We start from the raw sequence: 26,650 nt of genomic DNA, 5'->3' as shown, positions 1-26,650 counted from the left end.
TGAGATGACGGGGAAGTTTGTAGGCAAATTCTTCTTCTTCTTCTTCTTCTTCTTTTTTAAGATTTATTTATTGATTTGAGAAGCTGAGTTACAGAGAGAGGGAGAGACAGAGAGAAAGGTCTTCCAGCCACTGGTTCACTCCTCAAATTGCAACATCGGTTGGAGCTAGGCAGATCCAAAGCCAGGAGCCAGGAGCTTCTTCCAGATCCCCTATGTGGGCCATCTTCTACTGCCTTCCCAGGAGCATTAGCAGAGAGCCAGATTGGAAGAGGAGCAGCCAGGACTCCAATTGGCATCCATATGGAATGCCGGTACTGCACGTGGAGGCTTAGCTCACTGTGCCACAACGCCGGCCCCAGTAGGCAAATTCTAAAACAGCCAAGACGTTGCCATCCCCGAAAGGTGAAGGGTGACGGTTCCTAAGTTTGTGAACGTGACATCCACAAGAAAGGCCTTAGAAAGCCTCCTTGGGGAGCAGCGGCCAGCGGATGGGGACAGGACAGCGGGGGATCAGACAGGCAGCACTGGCCATAACCCACAGTCTTCAATAATCTGACTGGCCCCATAGGAATAGACTAGTCCCATGTAGCCTGGAGTCAAGGCAGTGAGGACCCCCAGAGAGCAGCAGCAGGGACAGTGACCGAGGACAAGCTGGCGTCTGACAGCGTCTGGCAATTCAGGGTTTGAAGGAAAGGAAGAGCTGTACAGGAACCAGGGCCACTTTACAACCAGAACTTGTACACTTGTACAGGAAACAAAAGGCTACTGTACAACCAGAACAAGTCAAACATGCTCAACTGCTAACAGCAGCAATACATACATAAGTCTGTACGAGGCAGGACTAAAACACACGATTTCCTTTCATACCTCAATCACACATCCCTGTTCCCCGATTTAGGAAGCCAGCATTTGGGGCAGGCTTGCAGAGAGCCATCCCAGCGCTGGATCCCCCGACCCAGTCTCCATCAAACACAGAGTGAATGCTTGGGGATGCGGGAATAAGCAACACGGCCCCGGCCCCTCGGTCACAAAGCTCTGGTAATCTCAGTGTGAAACAGACAAGTAACTCGAGCCCCGGTGTACGGTATGTACGGTTTCTCCTTTTAACTTACTGTACGTTAGACATGAGGGAAGTGTGACAAGACGTTTTAGACGATTTGGTGTCTGTGTGTCGTAGAAGGGGCTTCCCAGAGGAAGAAATGCTCCCGCTACAAACTGAGTAAGAATCGGAATGCAATGGAGGAGGTGGGTGTCACAGGCTCGGGGAGGGCGGGGCACAGGCAGCCACGGCAGAAGTCTGAGCACAGTGTGTCTGAAGGGTCCACCCCAGACGGGAGTACTGGAAAAGTAGGAGTCCCTGGCCTTCGGGAGTTGGGATTTTATCCTAAGAATAAAAAGATGCAACCTGGGGTGGGGGACAGGTTTAAGGGAGAATTGGATTTTGGAGAGACCGCTCTCCAGGCTGGACTGGGGACGGCCAGGTCCTCCCAGGAGGCAGAAGCAATTAGGAGGCTGCCATGCAGGCCCACGGGAGCAAGGATGGTGGTGCAGAGCTGGACGGGGACCCGAGCGTCTCAGCCACTCAGATAATCCTCCTGCATTTTGACAGGGGTGAGAGTGCAAAGACATGGGTGCCATTGCCTCAGGGACCACCTCTAGGTCAGACTGAATCCTGGCTCGGCCCCACCCACTCTATCAGCTTGTCAATCTCTGTGCCTCAATATCCCCATTGGTAAAATGGGTACAATAATGGTACCAAGCTCCAGGGCTATGGTGAAAATTAAATGGTTATTTATACGTATAATATATACATATATACACAATATGTATATGTGTATGTATTGGGTAAGGAACACACACACACATATGTATGTATGGATTGAGTAAAGTTCTGCCTTAGCTATGTTTTACAGCACAAGGGTTCATTTGGGGACAGGAGGGAACAACCTTCCAAGACTTAGTATAAACAGAAGAATATAAAGTATCTCTAATTTTACATACTTTGAAGCTGTGTTATTAGGGTTATTAGGTGCATAAGAGTTAAGAAATTTGTGTCTTCCTGGGAAACTCTGATCTCCCTATTTTACTTTTTTAAATATAGCTACTAGAAAATTTTAAATTACAGGTGTGGCTCAGGTAATATTTCCACTGGACAGGGCTGAGCTAGAGGAAGGATAAGAAGCCCCCAGGGGCCACCCGGTCCTGAGAGACTAAGAACTTGAATTCAGATGGCAACAAGGGAGGAGAGAATGAGAGGCTGCTGGAATCTACGTGAGAAAGGACGAGATTTTTGGAAGAGCAGAAAGGGGGTGAAGAACAAGACAGAAGATGTAGAAGGAGAGGCTGAGGAGAGAGGAAGGCCAGGGACATGCCATGTGCAACAGAAAAATTGCCCCTGCGAGGAACTCAATGCCCGTAATACCCATTTAATTAGGAAAGCGACACACAGTCTTTAACAGCCCTAATATTCCCAAGTAGACCTTGGTTATTTTTTCAAACCTACCAAATCCCATCACGTGACACTTAACTGATCACTCCAGATGTGAAAAACTGAAGGAAAGAAAGGTGGCGGGGAGAGGCCAGGGTGTAAGAGCCGATGAACTATCTAATAACTTAACCCTGGGTACTTTTTCACACACGAGAGAACAGAAACGTCTTCTATGGCTCAAAAGCTCAAACAAGACACGGGCTTTTCCTCTGGGTTCTAGGGAATTCTGAAGCAGCACAGAGGCATGCAGGAGCAGGTCTGAGACGCAGAGAGGAGGTCTGGAGAGTTCCATGGGAAGAAGGCTCAGGGAAGAACGAGGCGAGCAGGGGCTGAGGTCAAGTTAGGTGGAAAGGCCAGAGAAACTCTTCCCCAAGGTCAGGGGCTCGGGGAGCTAAACGGATCCTGACAGCTCAGCCTGCCCTGCCGCCTGACCCAGGGTGGCACCGGGGCCTGCAGGGGACGGTGCTTTGCGAGACCTGACTGTGCACAGCCAGGGAGACACTGGTCCTGACTGTCCCACTGACTCCTCGTGACTTTCACCCTCATGAGCCCGTAGCTGGGAGCTTCCAGTGTAGTTACTGCAAAACTGGAACAAGGTCGTCTTACCCGTGGCTCCCCAAACTGAGCAATGCACACACCCAGGACCTGGACATCCCGCTCTTCAGTAGAGACCCATCAGAAATGCACGCACGTGTAGACAAAATCCGTGCCCGAGCGTGCTGCCTCAGTACCGGCACAGCAGCCAAACGCTTAGAACTGCCCCAGCGTCCACCGAGAGAGCGCATGGATAAATACCTGCTCGCATGAGAGTGAACACAGCACAGTCACACATAGAACACACTGTCGTGGCCACAGTCGGCGGCAGCAGGGACTCTCAGAAACCCAACTTAATGGAAGGCAGACGGACACCGTAGGATCGCGCTTCCGTAAGACACAAGCAGGGGAAGCCAGAAGGGGGTGATCCTGGGAGGCAGCACCTGGAGGGGGTGCGTAGGGGTTCCCCTGAGGGCCCGGTGTGTGCTGGCTCTTGTTCTGAGTGTGTGAGAATGTTCCCTTTGGAAAAGTCACTGCATAGGACACTTGATGGCACGCCTACTTCCCTAGTATATGTGGTATCTAAAAAATACCTTTGGAGGGGGCTGGCACTCTGGCACAGAGGGTTAAAGCCCCAGCCTGCAATACCAGCATCCCATATGAGCACCAGTTCAAGTCCTGGCTGCTCCACTTCTGACCCAGCTCTCTGCTATGGCCTGGGAAAGCAGTGGAAGACGGCCCAAGTCCCTGGGCCCCTGCATCTGAGTGGGAGACCCGGAAGAAACTCCTGGCTTCGGATCAGCCTAGCTCTAGCCATTTTGGCCATCTGGAGAGTGAAGCAGTGGATGGAAGACCTCTGTCTCTCTCTGTCTGTCTGTCTCTCTCTCTCTCTCTCTCTCTCTCTATATATATATATGCCTCTCTAATAAATAAATCTTTAAAAAAAAAAAGAAAGCTTTGGCTGGCTGGTGTCCAGGTAAGATAAGCCCTCTAGGCTCATTTTTCTCCTGCGCTCACACACCCCCCTCTTGCTCCCGCCCTGCACATATGATCAAGCTGGGTCTCCCGAGGGACAGCTGTAGGTCACCATCTATATTTACGGCTTCCTTCCACATCAGGCCTGTGATTCACCCCCCACAGTACTTCCCCAGCTTACGCCACCTACTGGGATTCAGCCCTGGCTTCTCCTTCCTGGGCAGTTGGGAAGTTGATGCTATCATTAACGCCTGGATATTCCCAGTTGTTTTACTCTGCCAAAGCTTCCCTACCAGACAACCCCTGGGGGCGACTCCCACAGGAGCTCTGATTAAATCGCTCCCCTTCTCAACACGCAGCTTGGCCCCCTAGCACCTGCGATGTCTCCCACAGAGAAGCTCCCATTCTTGCCCGCCCACCTGCCAAGAGCCCCTCTGTTAGCCAGGCGCCCACCCCTCAAGGCTACACACAGGAAAGGGAAGCTGGGAAGAACTGGAGGAGGAGGCAAAAGAACAAAGAGTTAGTTCTGATTTTGCCTTGAAGGCAGCCTGAAAATGCATCACCCAGCTATCTGGATAAGGTGGAACAATCTGTAATTTGTGCCAAAGTTACAAGTTCTTTTCACAACAGTCATAAATGTGAGCTTTTAGAATGCACGCCTGCCATAAATTCCCCCTCCCCTCTCTTCTCTAAGTCTCTACATGCCTTCTTATCTAACCCACTTCTTTTCTTGCCTGGAGGAACAAACACAATCATCTCCACCAAGAATATTCAAGGATCATCTCAACTTACAGCAACAGCAGCACCCATATGACAGACAAACCCGTATGACAGACAAGCCAGAGAGGACTCCAGCAGGAGCAGGTGCCAGGCACAGCACTTCAGACGCCACTGGGAAGCCCACGTCCCACATCACAGTGCCCGGGATTGCGTCTCCACTCTGCTCCTGATTTCAGCATCCTGCTAATGCACACCCTGGGAGGCAGCAGGGGTGGCTCAAGTACTAGGATCCCTGCCACCCACCGGATTGAGCGCTAGGCTCCTGCTTCAGGCTGGCCCAGCCCCAGCCGTTGTGGGCATTTGGACAGTGAAGCAGCGGATGAAGATCTCTGTTCACCTGCGTGTGTGTGTGTGTGTGTGTGTGTTACTGTCTTACAAAAAGAAAACAAAGACTCACAGCATCGATCACCATGCGCTCGCAGTTCCCAGCCTCTCTCCTGATCCAAGCACCGGCTGGAATTCAGGTGATTCCCTGCTCTGCCTCCAGAAATGCTGGACGCCCTTCCGAGCTGGCAAGCCTTCAGGATTGCACAAGCAAAACCACAACCTGTCCTGACTGTATCTGTGTCTGGACCCTTCCATTCAGCAGAAATGGATTCCTCTCCCAGTTTCAGGACCTAGAAGAGGATTAGCAGCCATAAGCCAGGGGGAGGGTCAGCCTTCTCCCTCCTCGAGGCCCCAACACCCAGCACAGACCTTGGCACCAGGAGCAGGGAACCCCGGGAGTGCCAGATGAAGCCCGCCGGGAAAACCATTTTCCCTTTCAAACGAATGGCACCTGATTAGGCAAAGACCACACCAGGAATTAAAACGAGAAGATATAAAACGTGCCGCCCCGGTCAACCAGCGACGCTGCAGGACCCTCTTCGCTCAGAAACGTATAGTTCATGGCCAGAACCGTGAACCAGGGGCCCCAGAAGGGACATCAGCCTGATGTTAGGAGGGGAAGCCTAGGACAGACCAGGGAGTGGATCCCACACCGGGCCGACCCGCGTCTGCCAAGGTCACCAGCTGGTGCAGGGCAGAGTCGGCAATCCCCTCTCCCTCTGTTCGCTGGGCTCTACGAAGATGCTCTCCAACCACCTCGCCAAAAGGCGCCCAGCGACCGCATGCCCGCGTCCAGCCTCTGCTTACAGTGTCCGAGAAACCCAAAGGTCGCCCAAACCCGTCTCCTCCTCAGGGCTGGCCGCAGAGAGGGGGCGGGGAAGGTCACCGGCGGGTTTCCACCGGCAGACACCACACATTCGCCATGGACGCACAGGAGCTGCCAGTGTCCTGCAGAGGGTCCCCCAAGCCCGTCTCGGAGAAATGAGTTAACGGCGCGGCTGGCTCGGAAGCGTTCAGCAATGAATTAAAGCCCGGGCCGCTGCGGAAAGCGGTGCAGAAAGGGGCCACCGCAGAGCGACCTGACAGCGCGGCGGCTCGCCCTGACCCTCCGCCCCAGTCCACACCTGCGCGGGCCGCGGCGCCCCCGACCCGATCCACCCTGCCCCAGGCCACGACCCTCCGCCTGCGCCCCACCAGAAGCGTTTAAGGGGCGCCGTGCCCTGGGCGCTGCCCGCAGAGGCCAGGGCGGAGCCGCCGGGCCCAGCCAGGCGAGAGCAGGGACAGGTCACTGCCGCCGCCGCCCCTAGCCCACGGGCCCCTTGCTACACCGAGGAGGGGGCTGCGCCACGTACCTCGGCCGGCAGGTGCCGCCGCCGCCGCCGCCCGGGTTCGCGGCTGTAGGGCACGCCGCTCCGCGCCGCCCGCCGCCGTTAGGCGCATACGAAGAAGGGGGCGCCGGCCGGCTGCCAGCCCCGGGCCCCGAGCCCCTGCCCGCCCCCGGCGCCGCGCTCGCGCCCATTCAGCCCGGGGCCGAACGCTCCCCCGCGCGGATGCGGAGGCGGGGCGGGGGCGGGGCGGGGCGTCACGAGGCCGCAAGCGTCCAATCGGAGCGCGAGAGGGCTCCCGTGGCGGCCCCGCCCCCGGGGCGCTCGGCCCCAGCGCCCGCCGGTGCTGGGGGAGCAGGGCGCCCCCAGCGGGGACGCGAGGTGGCCGCTGGTTGGGCTGGGCCAGGCCGGGCAGAGCCGAGGGTCCCGGGCGCCCCTTGCTGTCTGGAGCTCTGTGCGCGGTTAGGTGGGTGAAGGCCCGAAAGGGAACAAAAGATGCATGTGCACGGGTGTGGGCTTTGCCGCCGCACACTGGACTGGTAGCTGCAGCGGAGTGGGTGAATGGAGGGACTTCATACAGTCTTAAGCTTTCCTCGCCAGCTGGCCCCTGGTCCTAGGCGGATTCTTAGGGCCTGTGAGACATCCACGAGGCTGGGTGTGTCTGGGGACTTGCAAGGCAGCTCTATGTAGTTCCACGTGTAGGAGAAAAAGAGCGCCAATGATCCAATGACGACGCTGCTTCTACTCACGGAGTAACTGAGGCCCTCAGAGCAGAAGTGACTGTTGGTAGGTGGCAGAGCCAGGATCAGAACCTGTACTCGGAGCTCTCACTTCATACCTCCAGAGCCCCTCTTGACTTTGGACGGGCATAGGCATAAATAGTAGCGAATCCGTTCTGCCTTAACCCAGCTCGGGGCCTGTGCCTTCCCTGGGCCTGAGGGCTTGCCTGTTAGCTCTGGTGAAGCCAGTGAGTGGGTCAGGACTTCCTTTGAGGCTGACAGACACAGAGATGGGAGCCATATGCCATGTGTCGTACCCCTCTCATCTGAAAAGGAATTTCCTAGACACACAGCCAAATAGATTTGCATAAACCAAAGAGCCTGGTGAGTCTTCTTTGCAGCAGCTTGCACAAGGCGCGGGTTTGGAGATACCTGCTTTTCTCCTGGTGGGGGCAGGGGCCTGGGGGATCAAGGTTATGGGCTTTGGGAGAGACAGAGTGAGAGGACTTCACTTTCCCACCTTCTAAATGCTTTTGCCATAAAGTATCTGTGGATCAGTCAGGTGAAGACACTGGACGCACACATTGAAAATGCTGAAGCACAAGCTCTCACTGGGTGGTTGCCAAGGCCAGCGAGGGAGAGCAGCTGCCTGGGGTGGTGACAGCTGCAAAGGAGACCATGGTGCACACCTCACCCCCCGTCTCTTGGAGAGCAGCCCGCGGCCTCAGTACCGCTCCTTGCCTCGGCTGCTCCTCCACTTCTCTCCCAGACTTTCCCGTCTCATACATTCTGGCTGCCAGGGAAGTCAGCAGCACCCTGGCTTGGGAGGGTGAGTGTCAGGTGGGGGTGAGGCAGACAGGGGACGTGTGGCCACGTCCTGTCCCAGTCGTGAGACTGGGACATCTGTTAAGCACCGACTACCTCGCTCACCCCACTCACATTTGGTGAGAGGAGAGGTTGACCCACTTTGTGGCAAAATGGGTCCTGCCCCCAGAATTCCTTTTTTTAACCCGTCTGAGCTGTCGTCAGCCACGGCTAGGGGTTAAGACACAGATCCCCAAACACAGGATCAGCCGCCAGGTCTCCGAGGCTTACTGGTCTCTCGCTAGCTCAGTGGCTGGTCCCAGAGAAGCTCCTAGACGCTGCTTTATCTGCACATCTAGGAGAGCAACTGCGAACTCGTAATTCTCTATTTCTATTTCGTAAATTAGTCAATCTGATGGAGGCATCATACCTGTCCCAACATCTACTCTCACTGTTGGTGACGTAACTTGCCCCTTGGGTAAGCTTGTCCCACCGTGTGAGTGGACTCTGCTTGGTCTAAGCCAGCAGTTCTCAACGTATGGTCCAGGGAATCTCTGAAGCCGAAATTATCTCATGCTAATCTAAGACATTCACTTTTTACACTGAGGATGCAAAAACAAAGATGGACAAAACTGCTGGCGCCCTCACTCATTCAGGTCATGGCCCCCAAATCATCAAACTCTCAGCTCTCGTGTATGCATTGTTTTAATGTTTTATATGACAAAGTGGAAACTACACATAGAGTCTTGCTGCACACCGACCTGAGATGATTGTCTCGCAGGTGAGATTGCTTCCTAGGAAAAGGTGCATGTGCAATTGAGTCGCAAGCTGAACCAACTGCTTCTCCTCGGGAAAACATCTGACAGCCTATGGGTATTCTAACGTGGCTATCCGGCAGATGTTGTAAGATTTATTTATTTATTTGAGAGGCAGAGTTACAGAGAGAGAGAGAGAGAGAGAAAGAGGCAGAGAGAGGGGTCTTCTACCTGCTGGTTCACTCCACAACAGTCAGGGCTAGGCCTATCCGAAACCAGGAGCCAGGAGCTTCTTCCCGGTCTCCCATGCGGGTGCAGGGGTCCAAGCACTTGGGCCATCTTCCACTGCTTTCCCAGGCCATAGCAGAGAGCTGGATCAGAAGAGGAACAACCGGGACACGAACTGGCACCTGTATGGGATGCCGCTGGCGCAGGCGGAGGATTAACATTCTGTGCCACAGTGCCAGCCCTGGCAGGTATTTTCTTGTGAACTATTGAGCCTGTGTCTTCCAGGAAAACCACTGCCTGTTTGCTGCCAATGATGAAAACATCCCAACTTTCAAGAAAAATTTAGAATCTTGGAAAACTTCGATTAGCTTGAGCTTGACAACTCGTCAGACCTTTTTGATGAGATGGACAGTGGTATTACTGAGTGTGATCTGGGGATGTTGAGCAATGACTAGGGCCTCGCCATTTGGAAGACCTCCGTTTACTCCGTGAGTCATTGCTTTGTAAAGGATTGGTACACGAGGTTGCACAGTCATACTTGTACATGGGTAAAGACTCATTGAAAGAACAAGACAGACCATGGATTTCAATAGTATGAGGAATGCATAGATGGGTTTCAATTTCCACAATGCCATGAGCCTTTAGGAAACCACCTCTTGTAGAATTTTATAGTAAATGAGCTGTTTTTGTAGATGTGTGGCATCAAAGAGGAGACTCTACAAGGATCTTGCAGGGTTGTTTTAAAACAGCTCCTCCCATTCCAATTACATTTCTATATGAGGCCAGCTTTTCTTCCTGTGCTTCAGCCAAAACAATTTGCAACAGCTTAAATGCAGAAGCACATATGAAAATCCAGCTGTCTTCTATTAAGCTAGACCTAAAGAGACTTGGAAAAAAAATTTTTAAGTGCCATTCTTCTCACCAAACTTTTTTGTTTTGGAAAGTTTTCTTTTTTATCAGGATGTTATCTTAACATGTAACGGGCTTGGTATTTCTTATGAATCAATAAATATTTTAAAGATGTCTCAGTTTTGGCTTCTAATTTGAAACTATCAAGAGATACAACCTAGATGAGAAAGGGATCCTCAGTCATTCCTAGGAGTGCAAAGGGTTCCTGATGCCAGAGTTTGAGGCCCGCTGGTCTAAGCCTGTCAAACAATCCCATCCTCCAGGGCACAGGCAGCCACAGGAGCCAGCGGACACAATCAAAGGCAACCCCAGGCATGTACTAGATGGTAAGGGAGAGATGTTTCTTTTTTCTGCTAGACAGGAGCCTCAGAGGCCACTGATGGACAGCAATTTTGGACTATGAGAGAAGCTTATGTTGGGAAGAAAGTATTGCTGTGGGAAGCCAAGGCGAGAGATGAGGAAGAAGTCATTTCCTTTACGGCATTTTGGAATCACTAGTCAAACCTGCCGTTTGCCCATCCTGTCTGTATATGTTCTAGTTATGAGTGATGAATTCCTTCATAGGTTAAACTAGCCAACCTCAGGTGTCCCTGATGACATGTTGTATCCCTGTTTGTGCAAATGAGGTGACTTACAAAATTTATGGAAAAATGGAATGAAAAGATAAGTTTATTTGGTGCAAAAACATTGAAATCCATGCAGTTTGTTCATGGTACATATCTTTCAGGAACTTTTGGAAAACCCCTTTTATGCATGGATTTCACTTTTTTTTTTTTTGGCAGCAAAATAAATTTATCTTTTATTCCATTTCCCAAAAACTTTCAAAAGTACCCTGCAATTTTACCTAAATAGGTGCCTAAGGACTTGGGTTCATATGCTTTCTAGGGTTTATGTATTTACCCATCATCAATGAAATAAAAATTAGCTTCTTTTTATTTATTTATTTATTTATTATTTATTTTTTTGACAGGCAGAGTGGACAGTGAGAGAGAGAGAGAGAAAGGTCTTCCTTTACCATTGGTTCACCCCCCCCAGTGGCTGCTGCAGCCAACGCACTGCAGCTGGTGCACCACACTGATCTGAAGCCAGGAGCCAGGTGCTTCCTCCTGGTCTCCCATGCGGGTACAGGCCCAAGCACTTGGGCCATCCTCCACTGCCTTCCCGGGCCACAGCAGAGAGCTGGACAGGAAGAGGAGCGTCCGGGACAGAATCCGGCGCCCCGACCAGGACTAGAACCCGGGGTTGCAGGCGCCGCAGGTGGAGGATTAGCCTATTGAGCCACGGCGCTGGCCCAGCTTCTATTTTTTTTTTTTTTTTTAAGATTTTTTTTCAGGGCTGGCATCATAGCACAGTGGGTAAAGCTGCCGCCTGAGATGCTGGCATCCCTTATCTGCTGGTCCGGTTCCCGGCTGCTCTACTTCTGATGCAGCTCCCTGCTGATGCACCTGGGAAAGCAGCAAAGGATGGCCCAAGTCCTTGGACCCCTGAACCCACATGGGAAGAAGTTCCTGGCTCCTTACTTAGGATTGGCCTAGCCCTGGCCATTGTGGCCATCTGGGGAGTTTAAAGAAAAAAAGATTTATTTTTTCTGAAAAGCAGAGTGATAGAGAGAGAAAGAGATCTTCCATTCTCTGATGTACTCCCCAGTTGGCCACAGTGGCCAGGCCTGAGCCAGGCAGGAGCCAGGAACCTAGGACCTCATCTGGGTTTCTCACATGGGTGGCAGAGGCCATCCCCCTGTGCTCTCCCAGGTGCATTAGCAGGAGCTGGCTCAGAAGCAGAGCAGCCCGGACTTGAAGTGGCACTCTGATATGGGATGCTGGCATCACAGGTGGTAGCTTTGTTACGGGAAAACGGGGGAAGAGAAATTATTGTTACCTCGTTCTTTGTCTCACATGGAAGAAGAATTTCCAAGCGGACAGCAGAGATTTAAAAGGATTTATTAGAATCAAAGACCTCCAGCCAGAGCAGCATGGAAGCGGCTTCCAAAAGAGGAAAGAACCCAAAAGGCCCCCTAGCATTCAGGTTTTTAAGTACAATCTTGGGAACCAAATTGTCAATCAACAAGGTGGAGATCGATCAAACTGTCAATCAACAAAAGACCTGATTTACAATTCTCTATCCTGTCTGGCTCACTTATGATCATAAGAGTGGGGGGGGGGGGTGGATCATCACTCCCTTGATATTCTCATGGTAAATTTGTAAATTTTGAGATTACTAAGGAAGCAAGACACTTTGTTCTGCTTAAAGGTAACCTTCTGGGGGAGCAGGCACCTCGCTATTCCAAATTTCTACCAGGGGCCCACCCTGACTGCCTATTACCCGTTTGACTCCTCACAGCTTAACCTGCTACGCCACAATGCCAGCCCCACAAGTTAGCTTCTGGAAGTGAAGCCGGAAAGCAGTGCAAGTTCTGGCAGGAAAGGGACTAGCACAGGAAAAGCAGTGGCGTATGAGTTAGAGTAGCAAAATTATAGATTTCAAGTTTCTTTTGCTCTTCTATATTTCCCAAATTGGACACCTTGAGCATTTATTCCTTTAACATTTGGGGGAACCTATATTATTACTCTCTTTAATAGCCGGCTGAGTGGGGACACAGTCTTAGCAATCTTAGAGAGCAGGGGTTGGGATACGGCAAGAGAACTCATGAGGGGCCAGCATTGTGGTACAGTGAGTTAAGCCACTTCCTGTGTTGCCAGCATCCCATATGAGCACCAGTTAGAGTCCCAGCTGCTCCGCTTCCGATCCAGTTCCCTGCTGATGTGTCTAGGAAAGCACTAGAAGATGGCCCAAGTGCATGGACCCTTGTCACCCACGTGGGAGACCCGGATGCAGTTCCAAGCTGCTGGCTTCAGCCTGGCCCAGCCTTTGACTGTTGTGCCATTTGAGAAGTAAACCAATGGATGATCTTTGTGTCTCCCTCTGTAACTCTGCCTTTCAAATAATTTTTTTTTTAATGAGAAACAGAGAAGAGAGACAGTGAGAGAGCTAGAGGGAGTACTCTTGAGCTAAAACTGCTAGCAAGGAAGAAAGTTCTGTAAGGGATGCAGATGAGCCCCAAACACAAATGTCTTCCTTTTACAGCTTTGCCAAAACCCAACCTCAAAAATTCAAGAGGGTAAGCAAGAATCCCCCAGGGCTTAAGGAATCATTCATTGGGCTTCAAATTGGCTGGAATGTTGACAGTTATAAAATTAATAAAAAGAGGCCAGTGTGAAGATGGTATGTGGACACTGATAAAGGATTAAGATACGAAGTGTTAAAAATAAAAAAAGGAGAACACAGATCATATGCAAACTTTAATCCTGTGGCCATAAACTGGAAGAGAAGTTGGAAAAACAAAACAGTTGTGGTGTGAGGGTGGTGGCATCATGACTAATCTTTTTCGCCTTTTAAAAAATTCCTTTAATGTTGCTATGATGTTGTTTTTTACACTAAATAAAAATGAGGGACGTCCCTGGTTCAAATGCCTGAGGTCTCAGCAGCTTCTGGTCTGTTTCTTTTCCCCGGCCACCTGGCCTTCATCCCACATGCGGACAGAAGCTGTGCCTTCCCCACGCTGGGGGCACTGTGCTGACAGACTGGATGCGCCAGGAGGAAAGGGCCAGGATGCCTGTGGGGCAGATGAGGGAGGACGGCTCCACCTTGCTGTTGGCAGCGGCTGGGAGAGGCATCAGCTTTCTCTCTGCTCCTGGGCAGCTGCCACCTTCCGCTGGATGCCCGCCATCCGGAGCTCCTGTCCCTTCCCCGGGCTCCTGGGGGTCCGGGCACAGCGGCAGCCAACGGAACAGATCCCGTCTGCCGCCCTGAAGCACAAAGGAAGTCGTCCCTTGAGCTTTTTCCAGGAAGGCTTCCTGCGAACAATCACAGGAGAGGCAGGAGTTAAATAAACACAGGAGGGAAGGAGTCACTGCAGAAACGTCCTGGAAGGCGGTTTGTGGTAGAAGGAGGTGCCGGCTGGGAAGCAGACCCTTGTAGGTGAAGTCCTCCTGGAAGTGGCAGATGTGCGCACGTCTTCTTGCGCTGTCCATCCTAGCCCCCCATATGTATCGCGCCAGCATTTGCTGAGTGCCTGCCAGTTATTTTGTCTTGTCTTCACGGTAGCCCCATCTTAATCATCTTAGCTAAGTTGAGACTTAGAGCAGCCTAGGGAGATGGAAGGATGCGCCCAGGTCACGTGGCTAGTGCGTAGCAAAGCCAAGATCCGGGCGCGGGCTGTCAGATTCCGGAGCCCACCTAAGACATGCATGCTCCTTACCCCGAAGGACCAAAGAGGCAGGCTCTAACCTAAAACAAACACAGACACAAAGTCAGTAAGGCCACAAGCTAAGAAGGTTCTTCAGAAAGTTCATGGAAGGGTGGGTGTTGGGCGTGACAGTCAAGACACCGTGCCCCATCTCAGAGTGCCGGAGCTCCGGGCCTGGTTGCACTCTCAATTCCAGCTTCCTGCTGATGCATGGCTTGGAAGGCAGCTGAATAACTGGGCCCCTGCCATCCATGTAGGAGACCGAGATGGAATTCCTGGCCCCGGAGTTGAGCCTGGCTCAGCCCTGGTTGTTGTGGGCGTTTGAGGAGTGGACCAGGAATAGGAGACCTCTGTCTATGTGTTTCTCTATCTTTCAAATAATAAAGAAATAAAAAACAAAAACATTTTAAGTGCATGGAAAATGTGTATTATATAAAAAAACTATGCATGGATTTAGAAATTTTTGCACTCAAATTAATTTATCTTTTAATTCCTTTTTCATGAACTTTTTGGAGTCCCACAAATTTCCATTAAAACAGCACAAACTTGTTACATTCCAGTTTAAGTCTGGGCAAAGGGGGCCTAGCATTGTGGTGTAGTGGGTAAAGCTGCCAGTTGCAGGGCTGCAGTGCCAGCGCCGGTTCGAGTCCCAGCTGCTTCACTTTCGATCCAGCTCCCTGCTAATGGCCTGGGAGAAGCAGCAGAAGATGGGTGGCCCAAGTGCTTGGGCCCCTGCATCTGTGTGGGAGACCTGGAAGGAGCTCCTGGTTTCGATATGGTCAAGTCCTAGCCACTGCAGCCATCTGCAAAGTGAACCAGTAGACAGACATCTCTATCTCTCCCTCTCTTTGTAACTGTGCCTTTCAAATAAATAAAATAAATCCTTAAAAAAAAAAAAAAAAAAAAAAAAAAAAAAAAAAAAAAGCCTGGGCATAGTGTGACTAGATGCTGTGCCCAAGGTCTCACATGACTGAAATCAGGATGGTGGCCTGGGCTCAGGATCCTCACTCAAGCTCCCCTGTTTGGCAGAATTTATTCCCTGTGGCTGCAGGCTTCAAGTCATCATCTTCTCACTAGCTGTTGGCCGGGGCCACCCTCAGCTCCCAGGAGCCGCCTGCAGCCCTGCCACACGGCCCCATGCAAAGCTCACAGTGTGGATGTTTGCTTTCTTCTGGGGAAGCCAGAGCATGGCTCTAGACGTTCTCTTCTGCTGCCAGACAAAACTCTACTTCTTTTAAAAAATTATTTATTTATTTATCAAAAGGCAGAATGAGAGAGAGATTAATTTCAATCTGCTGGTTCATTTCCCAAATGCCCACAATGGTCAGGACAGGTTCAGGCTGAAGCCAGGAGGCCAGAACTCTATCTGGGCCCTCCACAAGGGTGGCAGGGGGCCCAAGCACTGCCTTCCCAGGCACATTAGCAGGGAGCTAGATCAGAAGCTGAGCAGCCAGGACTCGAACCAGTGTTCCGATATGGGATGCCATCATTGCAGGCGGGGCACTGTGCCACAATGCTAGTCCTCAACCCGCTGTTTTTTTTTTTTTTATTTAATGAATGTAAATTTCCAAAGTACAGCTTATGGATTACAGTAGCTTCCCCCCCCATAACTTCCCTCCCACCCACAACACTCCCCTCTCCCACTCCTCTCCCCTTCCATTCACATCAAGATTTTCAGTTATCTTTACATACAGAAGATCAATTTAGCATATATTAAGTAAAGATTTCAACAGTTTGCACCCACACAGAAACACAAAGTATAAAATACTATTTGAGTACTAGTTATAGCATTAATTAAACACCTAAGAGCAACTGTGTATTAATTACAGAGTTCAAACAATAGTTTTAAGTAGAACATAAAAAATACTAAAAGGGTAAATTATTAAGTTCTTTTTTTTCTTTTTCTTTTTTTGTTTGTTTTATAGTTTTTTTTTATTTAATGTGAATTTACAAAGTGCAACTTTTGTATTGTTGTGGCTTCCCCCCCCACAACCTCCCTCCCTCCCGTGGCCCTCCCCTCTCCCATCTGCCCTTCATCGAGTTTCATTTTCAATTACCTTCATATACTGAAGATCAACTTAGTATACACTAAGCAAGGATTTCAACAGGCTGCACTCACACAACCGCACAAGGTATAGGGTATTGTTCGACTAGTAGTGTTGTTTTTAAGTTTCATAGTAGAACACATTAAGGACAGAGATCCTATGTGGGGAGCATGTACCCAGTGACTCCCGTTGTTGATTTAACAATTGGCACTCTTATTCATGACGTCAGCAATCACCCGAGACTCTTGCTATGAGCTGTCTAGGCTATGGAAGCTCCTTGAGTTCACCAACTCTGAACTTGTTTAGTCAAGGCCGTATCACAGTGGAGGTTCCTTCCTCCCTTCAGAGAAAGGCGCCTCTCTCCTTGACGGCCTGTTCCTTCTGCGGGGGTCTTGTTCACCAGGATCTTTCATTTAGATTGTTTTTTGCCACCATGTCATGGCTTTCCATGCCTGTGAGACTCTCATGGACCTTTTAGCCAGATCCGAATGTCCCAAGGGTTGATTCTGAGGCAGGAGTGCTGCCATTCTGTGAGTCTGCTGTGTGTCCTGTTTCCCCCGCAGGATCATTCTCTCCCTTTTAATTCTATCCTTCATTATTTGGTTACACTGGTCTTATTTGTGAAATCTCATCGACACATACCCTATCTTTTTGATCGGTTGTGTATTTATACTTATCACTTTACCAAGTGCGCTGGCATTGGTACCTGCCTCCTTGGTAAGATTAAGTTGAAATCCCCTGGCACATTTCTAGTTCTACCATTGGAGGTAAGTCCGAGTGAGCATGTGCCAACCTATATATCTCCTCCCTCTCTAATTCCCACTCCTATGTTTAACAGTTGTTGTTGTTGTTGCTCTGTTTGTTCTAAATAAGATCACTGGTTGAACGCTGTAATCAATGCACAATCATTCTTAGGCTTTTAAAATTATCAGAAAAATAGCTGGCGCCGTGGCTCACTAGGCTAATCCTCCGCCTTGTGGCGCCAGCACACCGGGTTCTAGTCCCGGTCAGGGCTCTGGATTCTGTCCCAGTTGCCCCTCTTCCAGGCCAGCTCTCTGCTGTGGCCAGGGAGTGCAGTGGAGGATGGCCCAAGTGCTTGGGCCCTGCACCCCATGGGAGACCAGGAGAAGCACCTGGCTCCTGCCTTTGGATCAGTGTGGTGCTGATCTGGTGGAGGGTGAACCAACGGCAAAGGAAGACCTTTCTCTCTGTCTCTCTCTCTCACTGTCCACTCTGCCTGTCCCAAAAAAAAAAAAAAAAAAAAAATAACAGAAAAGTGATCTCTGTTAAACCCGCTGTTTTTAAACACTCCCCAGGACTAGCTCAGACCCTCCCAGATAATCTTCGCTATTTACAATCAACTAATTTAAAACCTTAGTTACATCTGCAAAATAGCTCCTCAGCAACATATAGGTGAGTATTTGAATAACTGGGAGAAAGTGTGTGCACACCAGGAGCGGAAAATATGGGAGAGGGCACCTTAGAATTCTGCCCAGCATGATGGGATTTAGCAGAGGGAAAGCAATCCAGGAAAACAAGACTTGGACAATGAAGATAGGAAAGTGAGCACTGTGTTTCCAGCAACAGGGAGAAATCTGCCAAGCTAAAAATCCCTGAGGTGGTGGGGAAACTCTTCAAAGTGCGTTTGATAGCAAAGCAGAGCTGGCAGCAACGGGAGGAGACCTCTCTGAGGGAGAAACCATGAGAAGGTGTGAATCCGGAGAGGCAAGTGGGGAGGTGGCGTTTGCTCTCGAACCATCTGCTAGTCCAGACCAAGTAGGCTGGAGATGGGAGACACAACCTAGGTGTCAGAATGTGAGGGTGGATTGGAGCCCCTTATGCACACCCAGAGCCTTGGAAGGGCTGAAATTGCAGTGGAGGTGGTTGGATCTTGCTCCCTTGGGAAGCCAGGGGTTCCTTGTCTTAAGACACCTGATTTCAGCTCAGACTAGAAGCAAAACAAAGATAAAATGTTTCCCCTGGGGATTCCTTACTGAAAGCTTGCAGGGTTGGGGCTGGAATCCAGACCACTTTTGTGACTAAAATCCCTTCCAGCCAAATATTATTCTAATGCGATACCAGGTTGATAGTTCCCTTAGGCACCTGTGAAAAATTCATCAACTTGAGGCATCTGCTCTGAGACTCAAGCCGAAGACAATTCTTCCAGAGTTCCAAGGAATGTGAGTCTGCCATTTACGAAACCACCATACAGGAGTGAGTGTTAGCCTAGCAGTTCAGACATGGGTCAAGATGCCCGTGCGCTGTATTAGAGTGCCGGGTTCCATTCCCATCTCCAACTCTGGACCCCAGCTTCCTCCCAGTGTAGACCCTGGGAGGTAGTGGTGTTGGCGCAAAGGATTGGATTCCTGCCACTCATATGTGAGACCTGGACTGTGTTCTCACCTCCTGGCTTCACTCCTGACCCAACCCCGGCTGTTGAGGAGTCAACCAGTAGATTGGAGATTGCCCTCCTCCTCTGTCGCTCAAAGAAAAAGACACAAAATTTTAAAATAAAGTAAAATATCACTCACTGTGCACATAAGGAAATAAGTCTCTGTACCTGCCAGGCAGCAGAAAGAATAAAATGAAGATTTAGGGGCCGGTGCTGTGGCATAGTGGGTAAAACCACCACCTGCAGTGCTGGCATCCCATATGGGCGCCAGTTCAAGACCCAGCTGCTCCACTTCTGATCCAGCTCTCTTCTGTGGCCTGGGAAAGCAGTAGAAGAGGGCACAAGTGTTTGGGCCCCTGCACCTGCTTGAGAGACCTGGAAGAAGCTCCTGACTCCTGGCTTCGGGTCAGCTCAGCTCTGGCTGTTGTGGCCAGTTGGGGAGTGACCCCCCCCCCCCGCCTCTCCTCTCTCTGTGTAATTCTATCAACCTTCAAATAAATAAATAAACCTTAAAAAATGAAGACTTAGAGAATGAAAGTTGGAGATTCAAAATATAAAATAACTTTGTTCAATATGAATACTTATATGCTACAGGGACAATAACCAAAGCAATAATGACTGAAAAATGTGTAGACATAATGAAAAACAGAATCATCAGATTCAAGAAACCCCAACAAACTGAGGGAAGGAAAGTTAACAGAATTCCCAGCATAGCCACTGAGACTATAGATCACTAGAAGCAAAAAGAAATCTTAAAAGCAGCCAGAGAAAGAAGACAGATTATCTACAAAGAATGGTGATCACACCGAAAGTCGCCGGAGGACAGGGAAATTCTCTTTGCAAAGTTGTAGGCGAAAATAACGGTTAGCCTAAAATTGTATAAATAGATCATCTTTCAAGATCAAGGACAAGACCATGTCAGATAAGAGGAAGTGGGGACAGCTCGGCCACGGGGCTCTGTCCAAGGGGACGGCTGCTGCCCGGCTTCTGCCGCGCCACCACGTGGGAGTGGACCGCGTGTGCTGCTACAGCTTCAGATTTTTCAAGAAAGGCAAGAAATCTGGATTTGGGAGTGAATTCGCTCAGATTTTAAATGTGAACAAACTGAAAAGAACTGTAATTGACAAAGAGACAAGCACCCCGTGGGTGAAACAAAACTTCTCCATGGCGCACCTGTAGGTATGAGACACCTCTGCATGGAAGGCAATGCAATAGGACCAGGGCAGAGGGCAAGTTCAGCGGGAGGGCTGGGTCCCGCCTCCCTGTCCCTTGGAGCACTAGCTTGTCTGGTTGGGTTTGTTATTTTGTTTTAAATTCAGAGACACTATCATATTTCCAACTTGATTATCAGGTTCATACTAGCAAGAACCTTGTGTTTTCTGAACACTCCCACAGGATACAGCTTATGGCCTGGCTCTTAGTGGGTAGGGCAAACACAAGGATAGAAATCATGTGTCTTTAAAAAAAAAAGAAAAAAAGGGAGGGTGGGCTGACGTTGTGGCCAGTGACTTAAGCCACCACCTGCAACTCTAGCACCCTACAAGAGTGCTGGGTGGAGTCCCTGCTGCTCCACTTCCAATCCAGCTCCCTGCTAATGTTCCTGGGAAAGCAGAAGATGGCTCAAGTGTTCGGACCTGTGCCACCCATGTGGGAGACCTGGCTGGAGTTTCTGGCTCCTGGCTTCAACCTGGCCCAGCCCCAGCTATTGCAACCAACTGGGGAGTGAACCAGCAGATAAAAATCTCTCTCTCTCTCTCTCTCTCCTTCTCTCACAGTTACTCTGTCTTTCAAATAAATAAATAATTCTAAAAAGGGGGGGGGGCTTCTTCCCTCTCTCCTAAGTTTCATTGTCTCCCCAGGGGATCTGAACTCTAAGGATTTGGGTTTCCCTTGATTAAAACACAGTGGGATGGAGCAGTCCTGGAGGGGTGGAGGTCCCTAGAGAGGCCAAGATCTGTGCCCTGTGCCCCTGCCATGCATGCTAGGAATGGCCATGGAACAGCTGCATAGGAAGCCCAGAGGCCCTGGGGTCAAGACCGCGGCTGGGTGATGCATGGTGAGGGCACGACTGTGGGCCTCAGGGAATCAGGTATCTAGTACCCAATATAAAGCTAAATGATAACAAGGACACCAACCACAGACCAAGGAGCTAGCCCCTCACCAACTTTCGTGGCATCAGAGAAAGACTAGAGGTTCATATCAGTCATCTGGTCAACCAGGTAGAACCAGATTTAGAGAAACCTGATTTAGCAATAAGAGCGCTACAAAACATGAAATGTTTGTGGATGGCAGGAGCTCCGCCAAGATTGCTTGCCTGGAGGCTTCTTCTGGTCACCAGTCTCACCTGTCCTGTACCAGGAGCCACTTTTCTGATTTCTATCCCAAAGGTTAGTTTCTCCTATTCTTAAATCTTTTTATAAAGGAAACCCTACAGAATGGATTCTCTGTGTCCAGTTCCTTTCATTCAACGTTGAGTTTGTGGTCGTTGTGGATTGAACAGAACTTGGCTCCCCAAACTTTTTTTTTTTTTTTTTTGACAGGCAGATTGGACAGTGATAGAGACAGAGAGAAAGGTCTTCCTTTGCTCTTGGTTCACCCACCAATGGCGCAGCCGGTGCACTGCGCTGATCCGAAGCCAGGAGCCAGGTGCTTCTCCTGGTCTCCCATGCGGGTGCAGGGCCCAAGGACCTGGGCCATCCTCCACTGCACTCCCGGGACACAGCAGAGAGCTGGCCTGGAAGAGGGGCAACTGGGACAGAATCCGGTGCCCCGACTGGGACTAGAACCCTGTGTGCCGGCGCCGTAGGCGGAGGATTAGCCTAGTGAGCCACGGCGCCGGCCTCCCCAAACTCTTGCAGATGTTTAAGCTCTGAAGTCTTGTGTTGACAGCGGGGTGGAGACTTGATCCCATTATGGTGTCTGAGAGGTGGGCCTGGGAGGAGGTCTTTGGGTCACAGAGGGGAGGTGCTCCCAGAAGGTGAACAGACTGGTGAATTAAGCTGAGTGTCACTTAGCTTCACGCTTGCTTCCTGGCTCACCTGTGATCCTTCCCCTGTATCTGTCCCTGTATCTGTTTTGCCACTACCAGCCACGCCCAGCCGTCAGACCAATGGACGCCCCCCCACTCCCATCTTGAACTGTGAACTTCCAAAAGACAAACCAAATAAACCTTTCCTTCCCAAGAAACTCCTCTCAGGTACGTCAATTAGATTGCCAAAGGATGGCCGGCGCCGCGGCTCACTAGGCTAATCCTCCGCCTTGCGGCACCGGCACACCAGGTTCTAGTCCCGGTCGGGGTGCCAGATTCTGTCCCAGTTGCCCCTCTTCCAGGCCAGCTCTCTGCTGTGGCCAGGGAGTGCAGTGGAGGATGGCCCAAGTGCTTGGGCCCTGCACCCCATGGGAGACCAGGAGAAGCACCTGGCTCCTGGCTTCGGATCAACGCGGTGCGCCAGCCACGGCGGTCATTGGAGGATGAACCAACGGCAAAGGAAGACGTTTCTCTCTGTCTCTCTCTCTCACTGTCCACTCTGCCTGTCAAAAAAAAAAAAAAAAAAAAAAAGATTGCCAAAAGCTAATACAGTGGGGCTCATCTATGCCACTTAAATTTATTTCCATGCTGCATAGTATGGATATATCACAATCCTTTTTCCCCTATATGGACATTTGAGTTTTTAAACAAATTATGATGCTGCGAGTGCTCTTGTTTGAGTCTTTTGGTGGCTGTGTGATTGCTTTGTCTTCGAGAAGAGGAAGAGCCAGGTGATCTGAAAGTACATTGTAATGGTTCCTGCCATTTTCCGTGTGCCCAGCACAGCTCCATGCAGACACTTAGCTCTGTGAGGAGTGGCAGAGCTGGAAGAAACCTTGTGTATCCTAAGCTTCAGTTTTACAAATGCCATCTTTGTGTTGTCTGCCCTATCTTCATCTCACTGTACACTTACTTCATATTTTCCTTTACATCATGTAACTTTTTGTTGTTTAAACACCTGCTTTAGCTTCATCCTGAGCAGAAATGGCTGTGAATTGATAGACATCTGACTAAGAATTCAAAAGCCTGTGTCAAGCTGCTGCCTGTGAGATGTTCCCCAGTGCCTTCTCTCGACACATTCTCTTTCCTGCTCCGTCTGGGATGATGATGCCTACAGTTGACCCCTACTGGTTCCTTTGTCCTCTGGCTTCTGCAAGTATTCACCTGTGAGGCCCCAGAGGGCAGTTATAGGTTTGGGGGTTTGTTGCCCTGATCTGCGTGCTCCCCTGCCCCAGCTGGCAGTGACTATACTCCTTAGCAAAGGGCACAGGCCTGGTCAGGATTCCCACCTCTTGTGGTCAATGGTTTCATCCCTCTTGCCCTTTAAGTCCTAGGAATGATAATGGCTTTCAGCTGTTGCAAATTGCTACCATTTTTGCCCATCACTTGCTGTCTCCCTTAACCATGCTGATTGCTTCATAAAGAGTACCTCCATTAAGTCCTTCTCAATTTTCCCCTTTCACGGGGCAATCTGTTTTCTGCTGGGAGGAACGCAACATCAAACACGTCCAACTGTAGGCATACAGTCCTTGCACCAGTTCAGGTGCAGCTGAGAGTCAGGAGGGAGCTCACTTCTTCAAGATCCTCCAGTCTGTGAGTGCCAGAGCTAGCAATGTTCTCTCTGGTCCAACGTGTTTCTCACTGCAGTAGATGCTACTCCGCAGGACACTGATTGGTGCTGGCAACGCTGCCCAGGTGTTCATTTTGTAAACTCTTCTTTCCAATCTCTCCCCTACACTCCCTTCCCCACCCTAACCCCAGTTCTACTGGGCTCCAGATTCAACTTGAGTTCACGGTCAGCTCCCACTTCCTTTCTCTCCCTCTAGTGCTCCTACCTGTCATGCTTCAACCCAAACCTGAGCCTGGCCTTGTCTCAGGCACACCTGCCCTTCATCTCTCTCTTTGATCAGGAATCTTTCTAGCCAAGGTCCAAAACCCAAACCAACCATCTCTTCCTCTTTAAGCTTGCCTCCTAACTCCACCCCTCTATCCAGAAGTAATTACTTCCTCCCCTGTTCTCCCACAACTCAAACTTGGCGCTGCTTTGGATGGAAACCAACTATATGTTGTCTTAACTACACTGTGAATTCCTGTGTTGCGCTGAATTCCTCACCAGGCCTGACTGCAGCAGGCCCTCCATGGTGCTGTGTCGAATGGACTGCACTCATTCTCCCGTTAAGAATGCTAAGACACAAAAGATATCCTCATGGGTTATAGATAGATGCTCATCACAGTGATCTTTAATTTTTATCTACTTATTTTCCTTTTATTTGAAAGGTAGAGAGACAGATCCTCCACCTGCTGGTTCACTCCCCAAATGCTCTCAATAGCTGGGGCTGGACCAGGCTGAAGCCAGGAGCCTAGAACTCAGTCCAGGGACCCAGGTACTTGAACCATCATATGATGCTTCCCAGGGTGCCCACTCACATGAATCTGTATTGGAAGTGGAGGAAACTGAATTCCCACCAGGCACTCCAATATAGGATGCACGTATTCCGAGAGGCGACTTAGCCACTGTGCCACATTATGCACCCTGATAATTTTTTTCAAGATTTATTTATTTGAAAGGTAGAGTTACAAAGAGAAGGGGAGAAAGAGAGAGAGAGAGAGAGAGAGAGAGAGAGACTCTTCCATCTGCTACTTCACTCCCCAAATGTCCACAATGGGTTAGGCCAAAGCCAGGAGCCTGATACTCTATCCAGATTTCCCGCGTGGATGGCAGGGGCCCAGGCACCTGAGCCAACTTCTGCTATTTTCTCAGGCTCATTAGCAGGGAGCTGGATGGAAGTGGAGCAACTAGGACTCAAACTTATGCTTGTATTGGATGTTGGCATCACAGCTGGCAGCTTAACCTACCACGCCACAACGTCGGCCCCCACCTGGGTAATTTGTAATGATTATTTTAACGATTATTTGCTGGTGACATGGTCAGAGCAGGGGTAGGGTTTTCCCCTTATGAGCAAAAGGGTCAGGGAGTGGTCATCCAGTCTCCTGGCCACGAGTCCTCCAGCTGTGGCCCGCAGACGAGCGGCACTGAAGCAGTGAAGCCACAGGGATGGCACAGACTGCTGAGCTCGTGCAGTGCGTGGGGGACAGGCAAGGAGAGCTGAGAGGGCTCCTGGGAGCCCCAAGGGGGTCTGGCTGCAAGCAGCACTTTGGTTTCCCTCCTGAAGATAAAGGAGGCCTGGCTGGTATCTACATGTGAGGTTAGGGCTAAAGTCCCCTTGAGTCCTAAGTCATCACGCCCCCTGGTACTTTCCTCTTGCGGGGATCTCCCACGGTGGCCTTGAAGAAAGGTGGCCTTGGCCTCAAGAGAAAGCTTATCTGGGATGTAGGTGTTTGGACCCAGAGTCTCTTTCAGACGTTCCCGTAGCATCTGCCCAGGGCTCTGTGGAAAGTGTCTGGCTCCTATGCCAAAGGCAGCCTCCTGTGGCTGGGTCACCCACAGTCAATGCTGAGCTCAGAGCATCTTGGGGACCTTGGGCTATGAGTTGGAACAGTCACATATCAGGATGGAAGGCTGGATTTGGGGGGTGCATGGTGGCCTGGGGCTACTGTCCACTATTCACTTTTCCACTTTATTTCATCTCATGCCAAGCTGAGAGAAGCAGCCTGTAGAGGAGGTAAAATTTGAGAGGGCCTGACTGTGGCTTCAACGCAGCAGGGGGTGCTGTGCCCCCTAGGAGCTCCCCAGCTCTTGTCCTCTCAGGCCCTCCAGTTATCCGCCCCCTCAATGGCACACATAACCTTAGCATAGTGGCTCATACCCTCAACCTTGGAAAGGCACCAGTCTAGACTAAGCCGGCAGTCCTTAGTTCAAGTCCCAGTTCTGCTACAAGCACCTGTGTGCTCTTGGGCAAGTCACTGAAACTGGGAGTCCTGATTTCCCCAGCTGTGGAAGAAGACAACAATCCAGAGGCCAGCAAAAGTGGCGCAGCAGGTAAAGCCGCCACCTGCAGTGCCAGCATCCCATGGGGACGCCGATTCGAGTGCTGGCTGCTCCACTTCTGAGCCAGCTCTCTGCTATGGCCTGGGAGGGCAGTAGAAGATGGCCCAAGTCCTTGGGCTTCTGCACCCATGTAGGAGACCCAGAAGAAACTCCTGGCTCCTGGATTCAGATCCGCCCAGCTCTGGCCATTGCAGCCATCTGGGGAGTGAACCAGTGGATGGAAGACCTCTCTTTCTCTCTCTCTGTCTCTCTCATTCTCTCTGCCTCAGCCTCTCTGTAACTCTGCCTTTCAAATAAAAATAAATAAATCTTAAAAAAAAAAAAAAAAAGAAGACGACAATGATCCTATAAGGTCCTCAGGGTTGCTTTGGTGATTGAGATAGGAATGCAAGCGTCTCCAGTTTACTCCTTTTTTTTTTTTTTTTAAGATTTATTTATTTTTTTGAAAGTCAGAGTTACAGAGAGAGAGAGAGAGAGAGGTCTTCCATCCGCTGATTCACTCCTCTATTGGCTGCAACAGCCAGAGCTGTGCTGATCTGAAGCCAGGAGCTTTCTCCAGGTCTCCCTACACGGGTGCAGGGGCCCAAGGACTTGGGCCATTTTTTACTGCCCTCCCAGGCCATAGCAGGGAGCTGGATGGGAAGTGGAGCAGCCAGGTTTCGAACCGGCACCCATATGGGATGCGGGTGCTTCAGGCCAGGGCGTTAACCTGCTGTGCCACAGCACCAGCCCCTCCAGTTTACTCCTAAAGTGTGATTATGACTTGCTATTATTTCTCCTGGAAACTCTTCCTTCCTTTGAGCCCTGCTAAATGAGCCAAGGTGTGAATGGTTAGTAATGATTTTTTTCCTTCCCTTTCCAGCCAATTATTTGCACTTGGAGCTAAGCTCTTCAGTTCCTTTGGGGGGGGGCGGGAGGAATTGGGAACACATTCCAAGTTCCCAGGCAGCAGGGGGAGGGGCAGCTTGAGCGGAAGGCGCTGCTTCCTTCAGTGGGCAGTTTGCTGGCATAGCTATCTCTCTCTTCCTAAAAGCCTGGGCCTTGTTGCTGTGTCAGGGAAGTCCTTGCACGGGGCTGGAGGATGGGAGCAAAAGGATTTTCAAGTGCAAAACAATCGCCAAATTGCAGGGACAGCTGACTTCTCAA

The 26,650-nt window shown here is 50.4% G+C and overlaps 1 protein-coding gene across 3 annotated transcripts in view; it reads right to left on the bottom strand.

Moving 5' to 3' along the window:
• Positions 1-6,648, bottom strand: part of ST3GAL5 (ST3 beta-galactoside alpha-2,3-sialyltransferase 5) — a 52,711-nt gene extending 46,063 nt beyond the window's left edge. The window contains exons 1-2 of one of the 3 annotated variants that reach the window (XM_008254166.4): positions 6,457-6,610; positions 5,175-5,394 (exon numbers count right to left, since the gene is read on the bottom strand). Coding sequence is in view for 1 of the 3 variants with exons in the window: in XM_002709662.5 (XP_002709708.2) it covers positions 6,457-6,544 (88 nt within the window). In the remaining 2 variants the exon portion in view is untranslated. Of the gene's footprint in view, positions 1-5,174; positions 5,395-5,911; positions 6,028-6,456 lie in introns of those variants that run through there. The other 2 variants (XM_002709662.5, XM_070068839.1) reach the window with 2 other exon arrangements.
• Positions 6,649-26,650: the final 20,002 nt, after the last annotated feature.

Source organism: Oryctolagus cuniculus, chromosome 2 (assembly GCF_964237555.1).
Source record: "Oryctolagus cuniculus chromosome 2, mOryCun1.1, whole genome shotgun sequence".
In the NCBI taxonomy this organism is placed as follows: domain Eukaryota; kingdom Metazoa; phylum Chordata; class Mammalia; order Lagomorpha; family Leporidae; genus Oryctolagus; species Oryctolagus cuniculus.
Note: the sequence above shows the minus strand (reverse complement) of the source record. Positions and strands in the feature narration are given on the sequence as shown.